The sequence below is a fragment of the Alligator mississippiensis genome, chromosome 3 (genome assembly GCF_030867095.1).
Source record: "Alligator mississippiensis isolate rAllMis1 chromosome 3, rAllMis1, whole genome shotgun sequence".
Lineage (NCBI taxonomy): Eukaryota > Metazoa > Chordata > Crocodylia > Alligatoridae > Alligator > Alligator mississippiensis.
This window is the reverse complement of record NC_081826.1, coordinates 240816966-240834023: the sequence shown is the minus strand read 5'-3', so window position 1 is coordinate 240834023 and position 17058 is coordinate 240816966. Positions and strand designations below refer to the sequence as shown.

The 17058-nt window shown below is 40.9% G+C and overlaps 1 protein-coding gene across 7 annotated transcripts in view; it reads right to left on the bottom strand.

Moving 5' to 3' along the window:
* Positions 1-17058, bottom strand: part of ARB2A (ARB2 cotranscriptional regulator A) — a 413000-nt gene that overhangs the window by 81787 nt on the left and 314155 nt on the right. The window contains exon 11 of one of the 7 annotated variants that reach the window (XM_019483457.2): positions 1133-2243. The exons of the other annotated variants lie outside the window; for them this stretch is intronic. Coding sequence (XP_019339002.1) covers positions 2200-2243 — 44 coding nt within the window. The 3' untranslated portion in view covers positions 1133-2199. Of the gene's footprint in view, positions 1-1132; positions 2244-17058 lie in introns of those variants that run through there. 7 annotated transcript variants of the gene reach the window in all.

The following is a 17058-nucleotide window of genomic DNA, read 5'->3' as shown; positions in this document are numbered from 1 at the left end:
TTCCCAAGTACCCCAGGGGGTATGTATACCCCTGGTTGACAACCCCTGCCCTAGGTATTGAGGCAGCCACAATCCCCATCATCAGCAGTGCATGGAAACCTCAGGGGTGCATAAAACTCTTGGAGTGTTTCACACCTCTCTGCGCCTGGGGAAGCTCTGGGGTGTCCCCATGGCTTGAAGCCCCTCAAATGGACTCATCCATGGGAGCTTTCTTTTTGCTGGTGCAGGAGGAGCCTGGGATCTAATGCATAATCCCACAATCATACCTCCTGCCATGCACGTGTGGCATAGGAGGAGGTGCAATTATGTGGATTGTGCATTCGATCCTATCATACACCTGCATGTGTAGAGGAGGCCTAAGAAAATTCACATATTTTAAGGGCCACTTTGATACACGTTTTCATGTTCAGTTTAAAAAAGTGAAACTGATATAGGTATATATGAAACTCGAAGTGGACTCAATAAGATTTCTCCATACAGCCACACATTGAAATCATCTTGAAATTGAAAGGAAAGTCCAGTGTCTTATAATCATTGCTCCTGTCCTGACATATTCAGAAGTTGGACAGCCTTTCCTTTACCATACCAACCATGTTCATGAGATCAGTATATTTACAGTCTTGCTCCTGATGGCAGGAAATTGTGCCCCCTTGAAGGCATTTGGTATCAGAGGGAATGTCTTATTTTCCACCAAGAAAAAAGATGGGAAAGCAGATCAGTGACCCAAACCCTAAAGATCCAGGCAGGGAGTAGCTTGCTACCCCTAAATATGTCAAAGACTTTAAGCAACTAGGCCCTTTCCAAGCAGATCCTAGGGCCTTGACTACAAAGTTAAATGACACAGACTTGGCACTTTGCCATTTGTCACATTTTCAAGTTCATGCAAACACCAAACTCCACAAATATGAACAAAAAATCACATGAAATCAGCTGCATGGTCCTTGTTACGACTGAAGTCTTTCACCTCAGCATTATGTTTTTTTCACTTTCTATAGGAGATGACTGCTCACCCCATAAAGTTATCCTAGGACACATTCATCTTTGTGTGTGTACACACAGGTATAGTCCATTCTTTTGATCAAGGAGCTAATAAAACTTTCTGACAGAACTAATAATGACACAAACAAATGTATTTACTTTATATAAACTTTTATGATACTATGAAATGATTAATATTAAAGCAGCAAGTCCCCATTTGTATGGCAGTTTCTAACCCATACCAGCATTTGTAAGTGAACTTCAACATCAGCCAGGATTATAACAAGAAAACTATGCCTAAAATTGAAACTCTCTCATTTTTAATTTTTAATAAAGAAATCAAGAAGCACAGATAGAAAGTAAGGCTGCTGTAATCCCCTTAAGTAATCTTGTTAAATTTTGTCACAACATGTGTTACAGTAGTTCTACACTTTTACCTTTGCACTTTGTTGTATGTAACAGAGCAACATAATTAACCACTGGTAGGTAGTGTTTACGTTACTTCTCAAAAGGTTAAGAAGCTGATTATAGCTAAAATCAGCTTTGCCTGGGGCTTCAGTGACTCTGTGTAATCAAATTAGACAGGCAGGGCACAGTGTCACCTAACACAAACCAGTGGCACTTTCTTTTCTGTTTTGACCTTTTTCATTAGATGAGCACATCAGGTTTTAGCTTCTTCTAAATATTTTGAAAAGATTAGTTTCCAATAAACTCTGAATGATAAGGCCTGCATTAGTCCAGATGACTTTCATAAGTGATTTAGTAAGAATGCACGCAGAGACCCTCTAAGAAAAATATCAACTTTGTTTTCCCACCAAGGAACCTTTCACATTAACATTTTCTAGTAGTTTTTTTTTTTTTAAAGAAATGGTTTCAAAGGGCAGATGACAGATTTCAAATCCTAATATATCTTTAGTCATTTTCTTTGTCTTGGATATTTTATCAGTTTGATTTTAAACCTGCAGAATCGTTTCTCAAATCCAATAGCAAACAGAGAACTTTATAAACACGACAGATAGAGCATTAGCATTTCTAAGAAACCACAGGTAACCCACTCTGCAGTTACAGTTCATCCTCCCTACACAGTTGCTGTGTTCTTTGAAGTCATGCAAGGTGAATGGTATAATGGATGTGTTTAAGGAGGCTTAATAATGTAGAGAGGAGAGCAAACCAGCCTCACATCAGAGGAACTCTTTCCACAAGGCTATACTGTAACTAAATTTAAATGCAGTCTGCAGCATCAGTAGCTTCCATAATCTTGATATCTTTGAACATAAAGGGAACAAAAGATTAAACAGGAAAGGAATATATAAAGGAAAGTAATGACAAATTTAAATAAAAAGCTGCAAGTTGTTTAAGAAACATTCTATGCCTTTATGAATTTTATGTACAAATCTAAAAAATAGTAGCAAACAACATTTGTTGAATCTTTATCTTAACATATTTGATCCTCCACTTCAGTTTAAGTTCTGAATATTTAGTGCTGTCTCTGAGTTACAGAGAGTGCTAACTCCATGAAAACTCATAAGCATGGAAAAAATGACTTCTGCAGATGATTTGTGATTATTTATTTATGACCAATAAAATCAAAACTTGTTATTTTAATTGATTAAGTCATAAATAAAGAGTTACAGAAGTCAAGTCTCCATGTTTGCACAGTCTGATGATTCCTGCTAATCCAGCAGTACTTAACAAATTCACATGTGGTTAGCTTGCCATAGCTGTAGATCACATTTCTATGCTGCAAGCTGTGCAAAAAAATCAATATGCCAAGTTTAACATAAGGACAGGAAACATGATGTCCTCCTATATTTTCAATGAACCTCATATGACTCTGCTGTTCATACTCTGTGCAATTTATTACAGGGGAAATGTATTCTTTAAGAAAAAAATCTACAATGGAGTAAAATATATAAATTTAGAGACGAAGTCATACCTGACTCTATAATAACAATTTATTTCAAATACCCTGACATTTTGATTGCATGATCAGCAAGTCAGAAAGGTTTTTTCTTTGCATATTTAAAGCAAAAGCATGTTCTTTAGACAGAACATACACTTGCCGTACATATTTTAGATTTAACAGCAAATTCCTGTTTTCTCTTTTCATTTGTCAACTCTTTAAGAGACAATATCTTTTTCAACTGACTGTGATGCATTGTAATTCATGTAGTTACACCTACAAGAAAACCTCATCCATCTGAAACAATATGTTAAATGCCTCTATGTTTCTATATTTTATATTTTCATTTATTGCTGGAGAACTATCTTATTTGTGCCAGTAGATTCAGCTGAAAACCCTCCGAATGAGGTAGGAGTGGTCATGACCAATAGGTCAATATAGAGCTGTGTCATTTCTGCTTTCTAAGCTCAGTGATGTGGAACTAAGTGTGGCAAAACAACCAGCAAGTTGGATACAAGCCAAAAGATTGAGAATTGCTGACTGCTGCCAAACTCTTTCTTTTTAAATGAAAAGATTGACTTTAAACATTTGCAAAGGCACCAAACACATTTTCAAAATATAAAAATAGAACAATACATGGAAGGAGAGAAATTCTTCCTAACATATGATCAGTTCTTTCCCTGGAATTTCTCTTCATTGAAATGAGCAGCTGCAAATGGATTAATGGCATTTAGTTCTAGAGAGCATGTCACTGATCTGTACTGAACATATAAACTGTTATATAAAAGACACTCAAAGAATCACACTTGTTCCTAAGTTTGTAATAAAGTGTAATTTACAAGACAAATTTTATTCGAAGATTAATGTACCATTTTAAAAACCCTGGGCATAAAACTCCCAATCAGAAAATAGCAAGGTAACAATTTTAAATGTTGAATAATATTAATGCTGCAATGAATTACAATTTCAGGACATTTTAACCTTCTTATTTTAGAACACAGCATGTAGCACAGTTCTTTACTATTTGTTCCAGAGCCTTTAAAACATAAAATTATAAGCATCTCTTCCTCCAATTTCCAGGACGTAAAAAGGAAAAATTACAAGAAATTGATGAACAACACTCAACTGCACCATATTGGTCATGGGAACAGTACATGTATGTGCTTCAATGCATATCTCTCCAAATCAGCAGGTATGGATAAGCATTACAGCATATAGCTGAGAACTGATTTTGTACAGACGTGTGGGGTTTGAGTTACATGCATAGGTTCATGAGAAAATCTTTGAGACACAGTAGTACTCCCCGTCTACCAAATTACCAAAAATATTAACTCTGTCCATTAATCAAGATTACTGTGCAGGACTGTGTATTTGGTAGGTGACATCTGGATATAAAAAAACTGTCTAAACACCTTAGTCATTTCATTTATGGATCTGTAACACTGTGGCTAAACTCACTCAGAACAGGCTGCCTCTTTAAAGTGTGCCAATGAGACCGCACATATGTAAATCATTGAGTGTGATTTTAAATCTTAAATGCCTTAAAGGCCTCTCTTTGCTGATTTTATTTTAACTTTGGCATTAGTTTAGGGTAAAGAGCAATATTTAATTTACAAGATTTTTTTCCTCCCCAAGAATCAGAGGTCAGGAAGTAGATGGGTGGAACTTAGCGAGGCAGCTAAGATGAGTTGCTGGCAGGGTGAAGTGGTAGGTTTTAGTAATAGCTAGAAGCTGTAAGTGGTTCTAAGCTTTGAAGTCAGTACAGCTTTGATGTAGTACTCCCATAGTTAATCGCAAGATAGTCTTGAAAGAAAAAGATTTTCCAAATACTATCCTTAGTGTCATTGCTTGTGAAATCCTTGTATGAAAGATGATTTTTTTTCTTAGACTTCAAATCTGATACCAGACTGCTCTCTTTCTCTCTCAGTCATTCTTACTTTTGTAATGTGTTTTAATCAGTTTAAAAGGTAATTAAAACTCAGATTAGCTTTGGGCCAGACAAGTGACTTGCTGGGAGCTATTTTGCTGAAATGACTTTAGGTAACTTGCTCCTTGGAACTATTGTACTATTGTATTTAGGTGCATCAGGGAAGTGTTGAGTTGGGACCTGGGGATGGAAAAGGGTGAAAGCACTGTGGACCCTCTATCTGGGGCCCTAGAGGAGCTCATTAGCTCATCCATTTGGAGAAAAAAACACCATAACTATCTGGAAGGAGAAATGATAATGGGCAAAACTAGAAAGGATAGAATACTTAGATCCCCATCTGATCCAGCCTTCACTTAGGGCCAGGTGATCAAGGAGAAGCCCTTTGTCAGATGCCTGGTAGAGTTCTGATTGTACAGTCTGGTGCTCTGACTGCTTAAAATAAAGGCATACAGCCAGGAGACATGCTTTCTAAGATGATACAGCTGAATTTTGTATTTTTTTTCTGAACAAGTTGGGTAAAAAGTACCACTGGCAGGCCTAGAATGTGGTTCTATTCTGCTCCTTGCTACAGGATACGTAAGGTTTCTCCCATCCAAATTTAGTCCGTGTTTGGCGAGAAGGCAGTAGACAGGAGACTAGGCTATAATGGAGTTGGAGCAAGGACACTAAGGTCATTGATCTTTCTGAAGAGAAAACATGATAAAATTATTCTTATGTTGCATATATATCCACCAAGCTTACTTAAAATACAAACAAATTTATCCTTGGGCAATTAGGTTTAGGGAAACAGCTATAAAAGTATAAATCATTATTTGTTAGAATCAATTACACAATATTTGATTAATTTTAATAGTTATATTTTAAAACTGTTCCGACATTACATGGTAAATGTAATCTACAAATCATGTTCCACTGAGTAGCAAAATAAGTATTTCAGTGTAGTCCAAAGCTGCCAGGATGTGAACATTAAACCATAATCTCTTGTCTACATTAAAATGCTGATAATCTGTGTGCATTGGTATATGAAGTCTAAAATGAAGCTGCCATTCACAAAGACCCATGCTCATCTAAACAGACAGGAATAAAGAACATGGCATGTGACCAGTAAATTATGAGAGCACAACACCTCAGGGTTAGAGGTCATCGAAGATTTCAACAAATCTCACCAGATATGGCAACAGATTAAGCAAAAGGATAGACTGCCCTCCAACCTTAACCTGTTAAGACCTTTGAAGTCTTACAGCGACCTCTATTCTGCTCTTTCATATTACTTGTTAGTTACACTAATTACAGCCTAAGAATAAGCTGGAGCCAGACACTTTTTCTAAAGCCATCCAAAAGAATATCAGTAAAATGGTAACCATTTCAGTCAAACTGTGCTATGCTTATCACAAGCACTTCCCCCCCCCCCCAATTTATAATAGACTTGCTAAACTTTTATAGACAGAGTAACACATTAATAGAACTCTGTGATTTTGTAAATTCTGTATAACCTATTATTGAGAGAAATCAGAAACTAAAGACAAAACCAAACCTCAAATGAATGTAAGCAGTGACTGAGAATGGAATAAAAATCCTGTCATATATAATCTCCAAAATAAAGAGCTAACGTGTAATTCTATATACATTCTAGATATTTAGAACTTGAAACTGAAGAACAAATTTAGTATTTCTGCCACTGAACCTGAAAGAAGCAGCACTGGCTTACTTGTACAAACTGCTTTTACTCATTTTGCATCAATAACCGTATTAATACTAGCACAATATTATATTGTATTTGGGCATAGGACTCAGTACACAGTCTCACTCTAATGGATGGAATATCACTTGTAAAGCTATTGCAAATCATTTAGCAACATTAAACCTTAAGCCAGTCCCTAAATCAGACCAGGAATAAAGAACAGAGATTTAGAGCAACAGAACTATACCTGAAGTAACACAAATCTATTACAACAGCATTTATGTACAGGAAGAATAAATATTTGAGATCAGTCTCTATTTCTGTATTTAGGCATCTAAAGAAAGAATTTTAAAAAGTTTATAAAAACTTCATCTTGATAATCCTCCTGGGACTGCCTGGATATCTTTTACATTAAGGTAATGCATTTTCTTGTTAATGGCAACCTGCTAGCTGTAAATACATCCTTTAAAAAGTTATAAATAAAATGTTGTTCTAACAAAAGGAGGAATTAATGGAGACAACAACAACCCTTCCTTGCACTGTTTAGTAATCAGAACATTCAGAAAGCAAAGAGCAATAAGCTGACAATAGTTCTGTGATCTATACTCCTGTTTTTAATATATATATATATATATATATATAGAACAGTGGTTCTCGACCTTTTAAGCCGGCACCTCTCCATAACTTTTCTGAATTTCCTGGCACCTCAGTTGAAAGTCACTGAGCTACAGTCTAAATTCAGAAAATATATTGAGGGAGGCTAAAAAGGTTAAGAATCACTGTTCTAGCAGGTGCCAGGTGAGGACACAGGGGACAGGACCTAACCCTGCCATGTCCTGCCTCTGTTCAGCTTCTCTCCATCTGTACCTGAGGCAGCAAGGGCAGCCTCCTATGGGTGTATCCACACATGCAAGCACATGTGCTTGAAGCTCAAATACAAGCGGTGTAAATTTCAGGCGGGGCTTTTTCCCTCGGCGCATGTGCCCGGGCATGCACTTTGGTGTGGGGCAAATTGTGCCACTTGGGGTAAAATAACTTTGCCTGCTTCCTGCTGGACCTGCAGCCAGGGGGAGCTAGAGCCCGGGGCTAGCACCTGTGCTGTTCCCCAGCAGTATAAAAAGCTGCCCTGGCAAGTAGCTCAGGGCTACTTGCTTTCAGGAGCTTCTGAGGCCCAGCCAATTGGTATCTGGGGACACCAGCCCTTGTGCCAGCTGGACTGCTGCAGCAGCCCTGAGAGTTCCCTGCACCCTCTATCCACTGCAGCAGTCTGGCAGTAGGGAATGTTGCCTGGCTGTGACCTGCTGCCACCTGCAACAGCATGTGGCCCCAAGGCTGTGTGCCTGCCAGACCTGGATGGAGACTGCACAGCCAGTAGAGGCACCTGTCCCTCTGGGCCAGCTGCCAGTGGGCTGTGGCTGCACAGTTGCCTTTGTGCGGCACTACTGCCATGCGTGCCCCTGCCTGGCCATCTGGGCAGCTATTGCCCAGATGTTCCCATGTACTGGCTTGCTTTGAACTGTCAAAGCATGTCCTCCTGGCCCCAAGTGGCCAGGAGGTCAGCTACCTTCAGCTGGATCCCAGGTGCCAGCCCCAAGCGGGCTCCTCTGCCTGGGTCCTGCCACTAGCCTCACTAGCAGGAATTCTGGTGTTCCCTATTTAAAACCTGCAAAACCTCTGAAAAAAAAAATCTGAAATCCACTCTTCCCAAATCCAAGTTCCTTCACAATTAAAGCAAAAGACCACTGGATATATATATATATATATATATATATATATATATATATATATATATACACATAGAGGGAGAAAGAGAGAGAGAGAGAGAGATCAATTGGGCAATGTTTTATTGATATATTTACAATTGTAAAGCAACTTGGAAGCCTACCAATGCCTCCATCATCATAATAAAATAAATTCTAATTATCTATACAGTTTGGCATTGACTGTGAGCTTCTCTGTCATAGAAAAATCAGAGCTGCCCCCATCCACTTTGCTTACCAGGATGTACAGCATTGAGCAGCACTGATATGCCACTGCCCTACCCCTGCCCTTGCCCCTCACTCTCAACCCACAGCCTACCCCTCCACCCCATTCCCCTCACTCCTGCCCCACAGGGCCAGGAATGTGGGTGAGGGGTTTTTGGGGTGGCTTGGGGGTGAGGGGTTTCTGAGGGGACTGTGGGTGTGGAGGGGGCTATGAGGGGGGGCTGCTCAGAAAGGGTAGGTCCCCTGTCCCTCGCAGGGCACAGCCCACCTGCACACCTCATGGACTGCCCCACCCCACATGGGCCACATGCCCCCACAGGGGACACAGGAAACATAACAGATTTTACAGTGTTTTTACAGTGTTTACAAAAACACTCTTTTACAATGACATAACTCTTCCGGAGCAAAAATACACTGATTCAAGGAAATTTTGGAACTGCTCTGGTAAATGTTGTACATGTGCCACTTCTACTCAAGTCCTGCTATATCGTTTTTAATGCTACCTAAGTAAAGGAAGGAGGATAATACACACATCCAAATGGGAGCTAACAGCTACCAAATAAGACGCTAGATTCCCTAAAGGAAACTTCTTCTCTTTCCTAACCAGTGAGCTGCCCCATCAGATTAGACATCTTAGTATTAACATATGTTTTGCATCTGACCTTTGTGTATAAAACAATTACTTTTTGTGGCTTAGTTCCATAAGCATAGCCTGTGGGGTATGCCTCGGCTGGCAGCTATACATGTATCAGCAAATTTTACCTGTGATTTTTCACATTCTCCACTGAGCTCTGCTCTTTTGGGCCTTAGTTTAATTTCTTCTTCATTTTAGTTCTTGCATGGAAGACATAAACATATAAACCAACTCTGTGATGTCACTTCTGTGTCTGTCACGTAACAACATGCCTGACTGGTCAGGAACTGTCACAGAAACCAACTTCACAGGTAAAATAAGCAAGATATTTAAAATTATTTTCTATCAGCATTTGCCTATTTTTAAATAAATTAAATTGTGGTGAGATTGGAAAAAGTCTATAAAATTGCAAAAATTGTCAAAGAAATTTAATTTCTTTTCTGTTCCTGCTAATGGTAGATTATAAAATTAACGAGAAATGTTCCTTTTCAAATTTCAAGTGGGCTGTGTTTTGTTGGAGATATCACATGTTATTGGGTCTGGCTGCTTGACTGTTTGAACCTTTCATTTTTTTTTCCTGAATAAGTCAGAAAACAACACAGGCACTCCTTGCTGCTGTGTGTATGAGAATTATTTCTCCCACTGAACTTGATCCAGGTTTGGAGACAGGAAGGTGGACAAGAGAATGGGTATCACTGGTACTGAGGTTAGGTATGAAAACTACTAATTTTCTAATAACTTTAGAGATGTTTCCTCATCCCTCTGGCAGTCCTATGTCCTCATTTCCTCTTTTCTCTCTCCTATTTATACCAAGGCAACCTCCTCTACTTACTGAGCTTCACATCTCATCTCAATGCAAATGTTTCACATAACTATTTCTCTACAACTGATCTATCCCTTTGAGTCTACCACAGATAGAACATTTATTTGCTCCTAGATATCCCAATGACATTTGCTAACCCCTAGATCTAAACTCTTTATTTTCCTCCTAAGTCCTCCATGTTTCTCCATTATTTTACATTATTTTTTTCACTGTCATCTTTTCAGTTGTACAGGCTCATAAACTGGAGGTTAACTATTATCCTCTTTCTCTCAACATATCCAGGCCATATCCAAACCTTGCCATTTCTTCCTCCACAAGATAATTTAAAAAGTCAAACCTTCTTTACCATCTTCCCTTGAATACTGCTTGTATTCCTAAACAACAGCATTCATTAATAATAGGGCTGTGCGAAACACCATTGTTTTGTTTCAACGTCCATTTTGCTGTTCTGAAGGGACAGTGTTTCATTTAGTTTCTTTTTGAAGCACTGTCCCGTTTCATTTCGTCGAAACTGTTTCGCTGTTTAGACTCATTTTGATGTTTCACCCATAGGCTATAATGGAGAATCATGAAAATGCCTAAAGTGTTGTCATTTGTTGCCTGATTCAGATGCTAATTCCAGGGAAGGTAGTTGCTTCTGAGGGCTTGAAGCCTGCCAAGTTTCAAGGAGATAGGTGCAGAAGTTTCTCAGAAATTTCACCTCAAAGTCTTGAAAGCAAAATTTGCCGGCAGCGGCAGCCTCCTGCCATCTGGCATGCAGATCCGGGGGCTCACACCCCCAGGAGGGCTGCGGGGCTGTGCTGAACTCCTCCAAGGGGTGCAGGTCCCTGGATCTATTTCGGATGACAGGAGACTGCTGCTGCCACCAGGGATCAGCACTGGGTGAAGCCCATACCCAGCGTTGGGGAAGACAGATGCTGCTGCTGGTCCCAGGCAGCAGCGGCAGCCTCCTGTCATCCAGGTGCAGATCCAGGGGCCCACAGCCCCAGGAGGCCTGCAGGGCTGTGCCAGACTCCTCCCAGGGGTGTGGGCCCCCAGATCTGTGCCTGGATGACAGGAGGCTGCTGCTGCCACCTGGGACCAGTGCTGGGCACAGCCTGTGCTCAGCGCTGGGCTCCATGGAGCTCAACCTGTCAGTGGGAGGTGGAGTGCAGCTCTGGCTCTGCACACCTCTCGCCACTGGGCTGCACTCTGATCAGCTCCACCAGTCCCACGGAGTACAACATTGGCTCTGCCCGCCTCCCGCAACCAGGCTCTACTCTGTGGGGCTGTCAGAGCCAATCACAGTGCAGCCTGGTGGTGGGAGGCTGTCAGAGTTGGCACTGCACTCTGATTGGCTTCAGCAGCCCCATCGAGCGCCGCCCGATGGTGGGATACAGGCAGAGCTGGGGCTGTGCTTCGATTGGCTCCACCAGCTGCACAGAGCGCAACCTGGTGGTGGGGGCCGGGGAGAGCCAGGGCTGAGCTGTGCCTCCTGCTGCCAGGCTGAGCTCCATGGGGCTGGTGGAGCCATTCGGAGCACAGCCCAGTGGCGGGAGGCAGGCAGAGCGGGCACTGCACTCTGATTGGCTCTGCCAGCCCCATGGAGAGCAGGCCGGCAGCAGGAGGTGGGGAGAGCCAGGGCTGCACTCCCTGCCAGGCTGAGCTACATGGGGCTGTGGAACCGATTGGAGCACAGCCCTGGCTCTCCCCTGTCTCCCACCACTGAGCTGCTTTGAAACTCAAAACTTTTGAAACATTTTGAGTGCCCTCATTTAGTTTCAAAGCTCTTTCGATGCTTTTTGTTTTGTTTTGATTTCTCTGTTTTGAGCTCGAAATGTGTCGAAACAGCTTCGAAACAAACACTTGGCAAAATTTCTCATAGCCCTAATTAATAGGACACAATTTCCAAGACAGCACATGAACATGTACAATTTACATGTAACATGTAAGATTTAACATGAAGTAAAAAGAACATGGTGTCAGGAACTCTTTAGTAATTGCCTGTGCATATTCTTATGCTGCAGTAAATTTAAATTAAGCCACAATAGCTTAGCTCTCTTTCCTTGAGGCTAAGTTTTACCATGCTTTAGTTTTAACATGATGCAAAGTAAAAGCATGCATACAGGCAATTACTGTGGAGTAGCTGACTCGCAGTAATGCTCTGCTCTTTTTCATTTTCTGGTAAAGAGTAGGCATATACATATCGTAAGTGGATGTCTAACCCTATTTCTGCCCCCCATACTACTCAGATAAGTAATATTTTTATATGCCAACTTACAGTCAGGACAACCAATGAAAGAGAAATACCCTAGAACAGTGGTCACCAATCTTTTTGGCAAACGTGCTATAAGTTAAGCCCTCCCTTTCGTAAGTGCCATTTGGATTCCCCCTTCCCACTGCCCCCCTCTCAGGGGCACCTGATAGAGCTTGTGCCCTGGGGCACTGGAATGGAGCACAGAGGCTCCAGCCTTTGGCTACTTGGATACCAACAGCCAGCTTAATCCTTCCTTGGCCCTGTAACCACCAGTTTTATGTGGAGACTGGTGATCCAAAGCACTAACTTTGGCAGCAGCTTCAGGACCAGGGAAGGGTTAACCTGGCTCTTGGCAGTGATGTTTGACTCCTACTCTTGGAGCAGCATCCTGCCCCTGCTCTGCTCTACTCACTGGAGGCTGCGCATCCTTTCGTGAATGCCTATAGATAACATGCCAAGTGTAGTAGCTGGCCATGCCACTTGTGGACTGCATGCTTTGGACTGGCCACCCCTGCTCTAGAATGCCTGGGAAGTAGCTCTATAATTTTTGGGAAATGGGTATGTTCCATTATGTATTGCAGAATATTGCAGCATCTGGAAACCAAAACTTTATCTACTGCAATATTTCAGATGTTCCTGAAAAGAAAGGGCATCATCATTTTTAGAGGAAAACAATGACATTATTCAAATGGAAAATTCCCAAAAAGGTAAAATAAGTTTTCCTTCATTCTTTTGATATCAATTTTGTATACACTTGTCGCTTAAATTCTACTCTGATATCTTTGGCCAATTGGTAGCCAAAGGGAATAAGAATTTCACAGATATAAATTTAACTTCCTTTGTTCAGTAGAATGAATTAAGAGGCAAGTTCTGCCATCACATGCATGTGTGAGGTGCCTGTGAACTCAGGCAATGTCCTGCATATGTATCTGAAGGCAAAATTTGCACTTAACATTTTGCAAGTTGTATATTAATGGAAGGTTCTCAGGCAAACAATAAAATAAACATTATTTTCATACCCAGAGCATTGCTTCTAGAAAGCTCAAGAGAACAAGGATAAAACTTATTTTCTTGCTCTTGAAAAAAGCAATATTATACTTTTTAAAATCTTCATTTTAATTAAAATGTGTTTGTTCAAAACTAAAAGACATTTTTGTCCAAATTACCGTGTTTTGTGGTGCATAAGTTGAGTTTTGAAGCCCAATATTTAACTCGTAAAATTCAACCTTGACTTGTACAACCTTAACTTATTCAGCCTCGAGCCACCAATGCAATGCTGCAGCCAGCAAAGCAAATAAAACTCTGGCTTGCATCTACCGGTGTATGTCAAGCAAGACCCAAGAAGTCATCCTCCTGCTTTACTTGGCCTTCGTGAGGCCTCAGCCAGAGTAGTGCATCCAATTCTGGGTTCCACACTTTAGCAAGGATATGGAGAAGCATGAGAGAATCCAGAGGAGAGTCATGTGCATGATTAGAAGTCAAGAGAACAGGCCTTATGATGAAAGGCTAAGAGGCATGGGACTCTTCAGCCTGGAGAAGTGAAAGCTCAAGGGTGACTTGGTGGCAGCCTATAAGTATATAAGGAATGGGGAGAACATCTGTTCACCAGGGCACCCTAAGGGAAGACAAGGTCTAATGGTCACAAACTTTGGGAAGACTGTTTTATACTGGACATAAGGAAAAACTTCTTTACTGTCTGAATATCCAGAGTCTGGAATAGACTTCCCCAAGAAGTGTTACAAGCACCTACTCTGGATGCCTTTAAGAAACACTTGGATGCTTACTTGCTGGGGTGATCTGACCCCAGCTGACTTACTGCCCCTCAGGTAGGGGGCTGGATCTGATGATCTCGCAAGGTCCCTTCCAGCCCTAATGTCTATGAAATCTATGAAATTCTATATCACCATATCACCATCCCCTGCAAGCACTGCCAGCCTTGGTGGTCAGCTGGTGTGGCCCAGGCAGCACCACTCCAGGGGATGAGGGCATGCCACCCAAGTGCCGAGCCTGGCCCTGTATGCTGTGAATGGCATTGCTGAGCGCCGAGCCCAGCACCATCCCCTGTGAGCAGCACCACGCTCAGCTGGCATGGCCAGGCTCAGCACACAGCAGTGCTGCTTGCAGCAGATGGGGCTGGGCTCAGCTGACATGGCCCAGACAGTGTTGATCACATGGGATGGGGGTGCCCCAGTGGAGCGCTGAGTCTGGTGCCGCTCACAGGGGGCGGGGACAAGGAACAGGCTAGGTTTGGCACTCGGTCAGTGCGGGCGCATCCCCTGCAAGTGACACTGGGATCTGCGCTTGGCTGGTGCTGCTCAGGCAGCACTGCTCTCAGGGGATGGGGCTGCGTCAGCCAAATACCGAGCCTAGTCCCATCTACCGTGAGCAGTGCTGTGGCATGTGTCCTGAAGTCAAGGTGCACAGGGGCTGGTATAAGTCGACCCGATATTTCTGAACCAAAAAGTTAGGAATTTCATAGATCCAGTGTATAAATCAACCTAACTATTTGGATCAGAAAAATGGGGTCAACTTATACCGTGTTGACCTATACATCATGATATATGGTAACTATTTTATTGTCAGCAGATTCTTGGAATATCATTTAATAATTTACTCTGCTAACTCATATCTCCTGTGGATTACTTTTGCCTTAAAATCTTGCAGAGGTATAAAACCCAGTAAGGTGTGTATCTGAAAAGGTCCTATTCCATTGTTTTGTAATTAAAGCAAGAATATTATAAAAGATACATAGTTGGCAAATATAGTGCCATCAACTTTAAGCATTTCTTGGAATTAAATGATTACTCATAATATATATATATACATATATATATATATATATATATATATATGGCAGTTATAAAAAACTATCTTTAAACTATCTGGATAAAAAAATCAGCACCAAATATTAGTTAAAAGCAGGTCTTTGCATTTATTTGCATAAATAACTATAATCACAACAAATTTAAGACAAGCCAAATGACTGTTCTTCTACATTAACATAGTGAAAATAGCTGCTGACACTGGTTAGCAAAAATGACAAGGCTTTTCTGTAGATCTGCATATCAGTTTCACTGAAAAAATAAGGCCTTCTAAATATAGGAACATTTCTTCATAGGAAAAGGCTTGAAGTGCAGTCATATTCTGAAGAGTCTCTAAACTTGGAATCATGGAGCTCCATGCTTGTCTTTCCTTACTTACTATATCTCATAAACCAAAGGGGCTAATCTTTTCAGGTAGAAACTAAATGAAGCAGCCAAGAAACATGAAAATAGCAATACAAGGGGAGGGGGTAAAAAGGCAAATGTGATAAAAACTCAAACCAGCATGGTGCAAACAAATTGAACAGATGTATCAAAGAACAAGAAGAAAAAATGTTTTCATTTTTTATATAACAAATGCTAGGAGTCTTGATAGCAAGCAAGAGGAACTACATTTTCATTGATGAAAAGAAATTGGATATATTTAGCATTTCTAAAAGCAGGTGAGGTGATTCACATTATTGGAATGTTAATATCTGTGATTATAACCTGTTTAAGAAGAGTAAAGCTCATACAGGAAGTGAGGGGGTTTAATTTATTGCATTACTTCTTTTAGAGTTACTGATAATTCAGAACCACGGGATCTTGACTGCATGTGGATCAATGTGTTAATTAAGAAAGCCAAGGAGGTACTTGTGGGAGTTCTGTTATAGACCATCAAATCACACCAGTACCTGGTTATAATATTTGGGGAAAAAAAGTATTGTCATGAAAGACTTCACTTTGGGAGACATATATTGGAGGCCCCAAGCAGTCAAAACACCAGTGGAGTTTCTAAAAACTATAGATGATAATTTTTTAACACAAAAGAAATTGCACCCAACATGAATTAACTCTTTTGACCTAATTATGATGGATAAAAGGTAAATTAATCTCTGGACTTGAACTTGGTAGTTTCAAAGGGACTAATGACCTTAGCTGATTATCTTCAATGTGAGTAGTCTCAACTATTAATAAACATAATTTGCCAAAGCTAAGGAAAATTATTAGTGAGGAAAAACACAGACACATTTTAATGAAATTTAATAAGAGTTCATTAGTTGGCCAAAATTCCTGGATTCCATAATAATAATAGAAAAGACTGCTTTGGTTAAAAGTCAATCTGGGTTTAATGATGAAGTGAAGGAAGCAGTTAAAAATAACAAGTAGGATATAACAAATTGAAGAAAGGGAAAACAGATTGCATCCAGGATAAATCAGATATTATGAAATGCATAAAATGAATAATGGAAGCCAAGGATATTCAGGAGAAAAGTCTGTAGCTAGCAAAACTAAGGAAAACAAATGAAATGCAATGGTGTATATCCATTATTAGGTGGAGAAAACCAAACTGTTAATACTGATGAGGAAAAGGCAGAAGTGCTCAATAAATATTTTTGTTCTGCTTTTGGAAAGAAGAAGGATAATGTGTTTGTGTTATATGAAGATGATGAAATACTTTTCATCTTTATCAAAGAAATATATTAAGCTGCATGTATTAATGGGCCCTTCTGCATGTGCAGGTAACGGTACGATGGGATGTAATGCCCAATGCAAGGATGGCATGGCAGGAGGTGTGATTGTGTGGCTCATGCATTAAATCCCACTGCACCGGCAAGAAGCAAGCTTCTGCAGCTGGGAGCCCCTTGAGCCAAGGAGCCCCCAGCTGTGGGGGTGCCCACACACCCCTGCCAGGAAGATGCAGGTGCACCTCTGAGCTGTGGAGCACTCGGTGCAGCTCCATGCAGCTCCACAGCTGTAATCTTTCAGCTCAGGGTGTGCTCCATGCACCGCTAGGGCTGGTAGATCACAGCTGTATCCCATGGCTGCTAGGACCCAAAGTCCCGCAGCTGTGGATATGGGATCCTAGC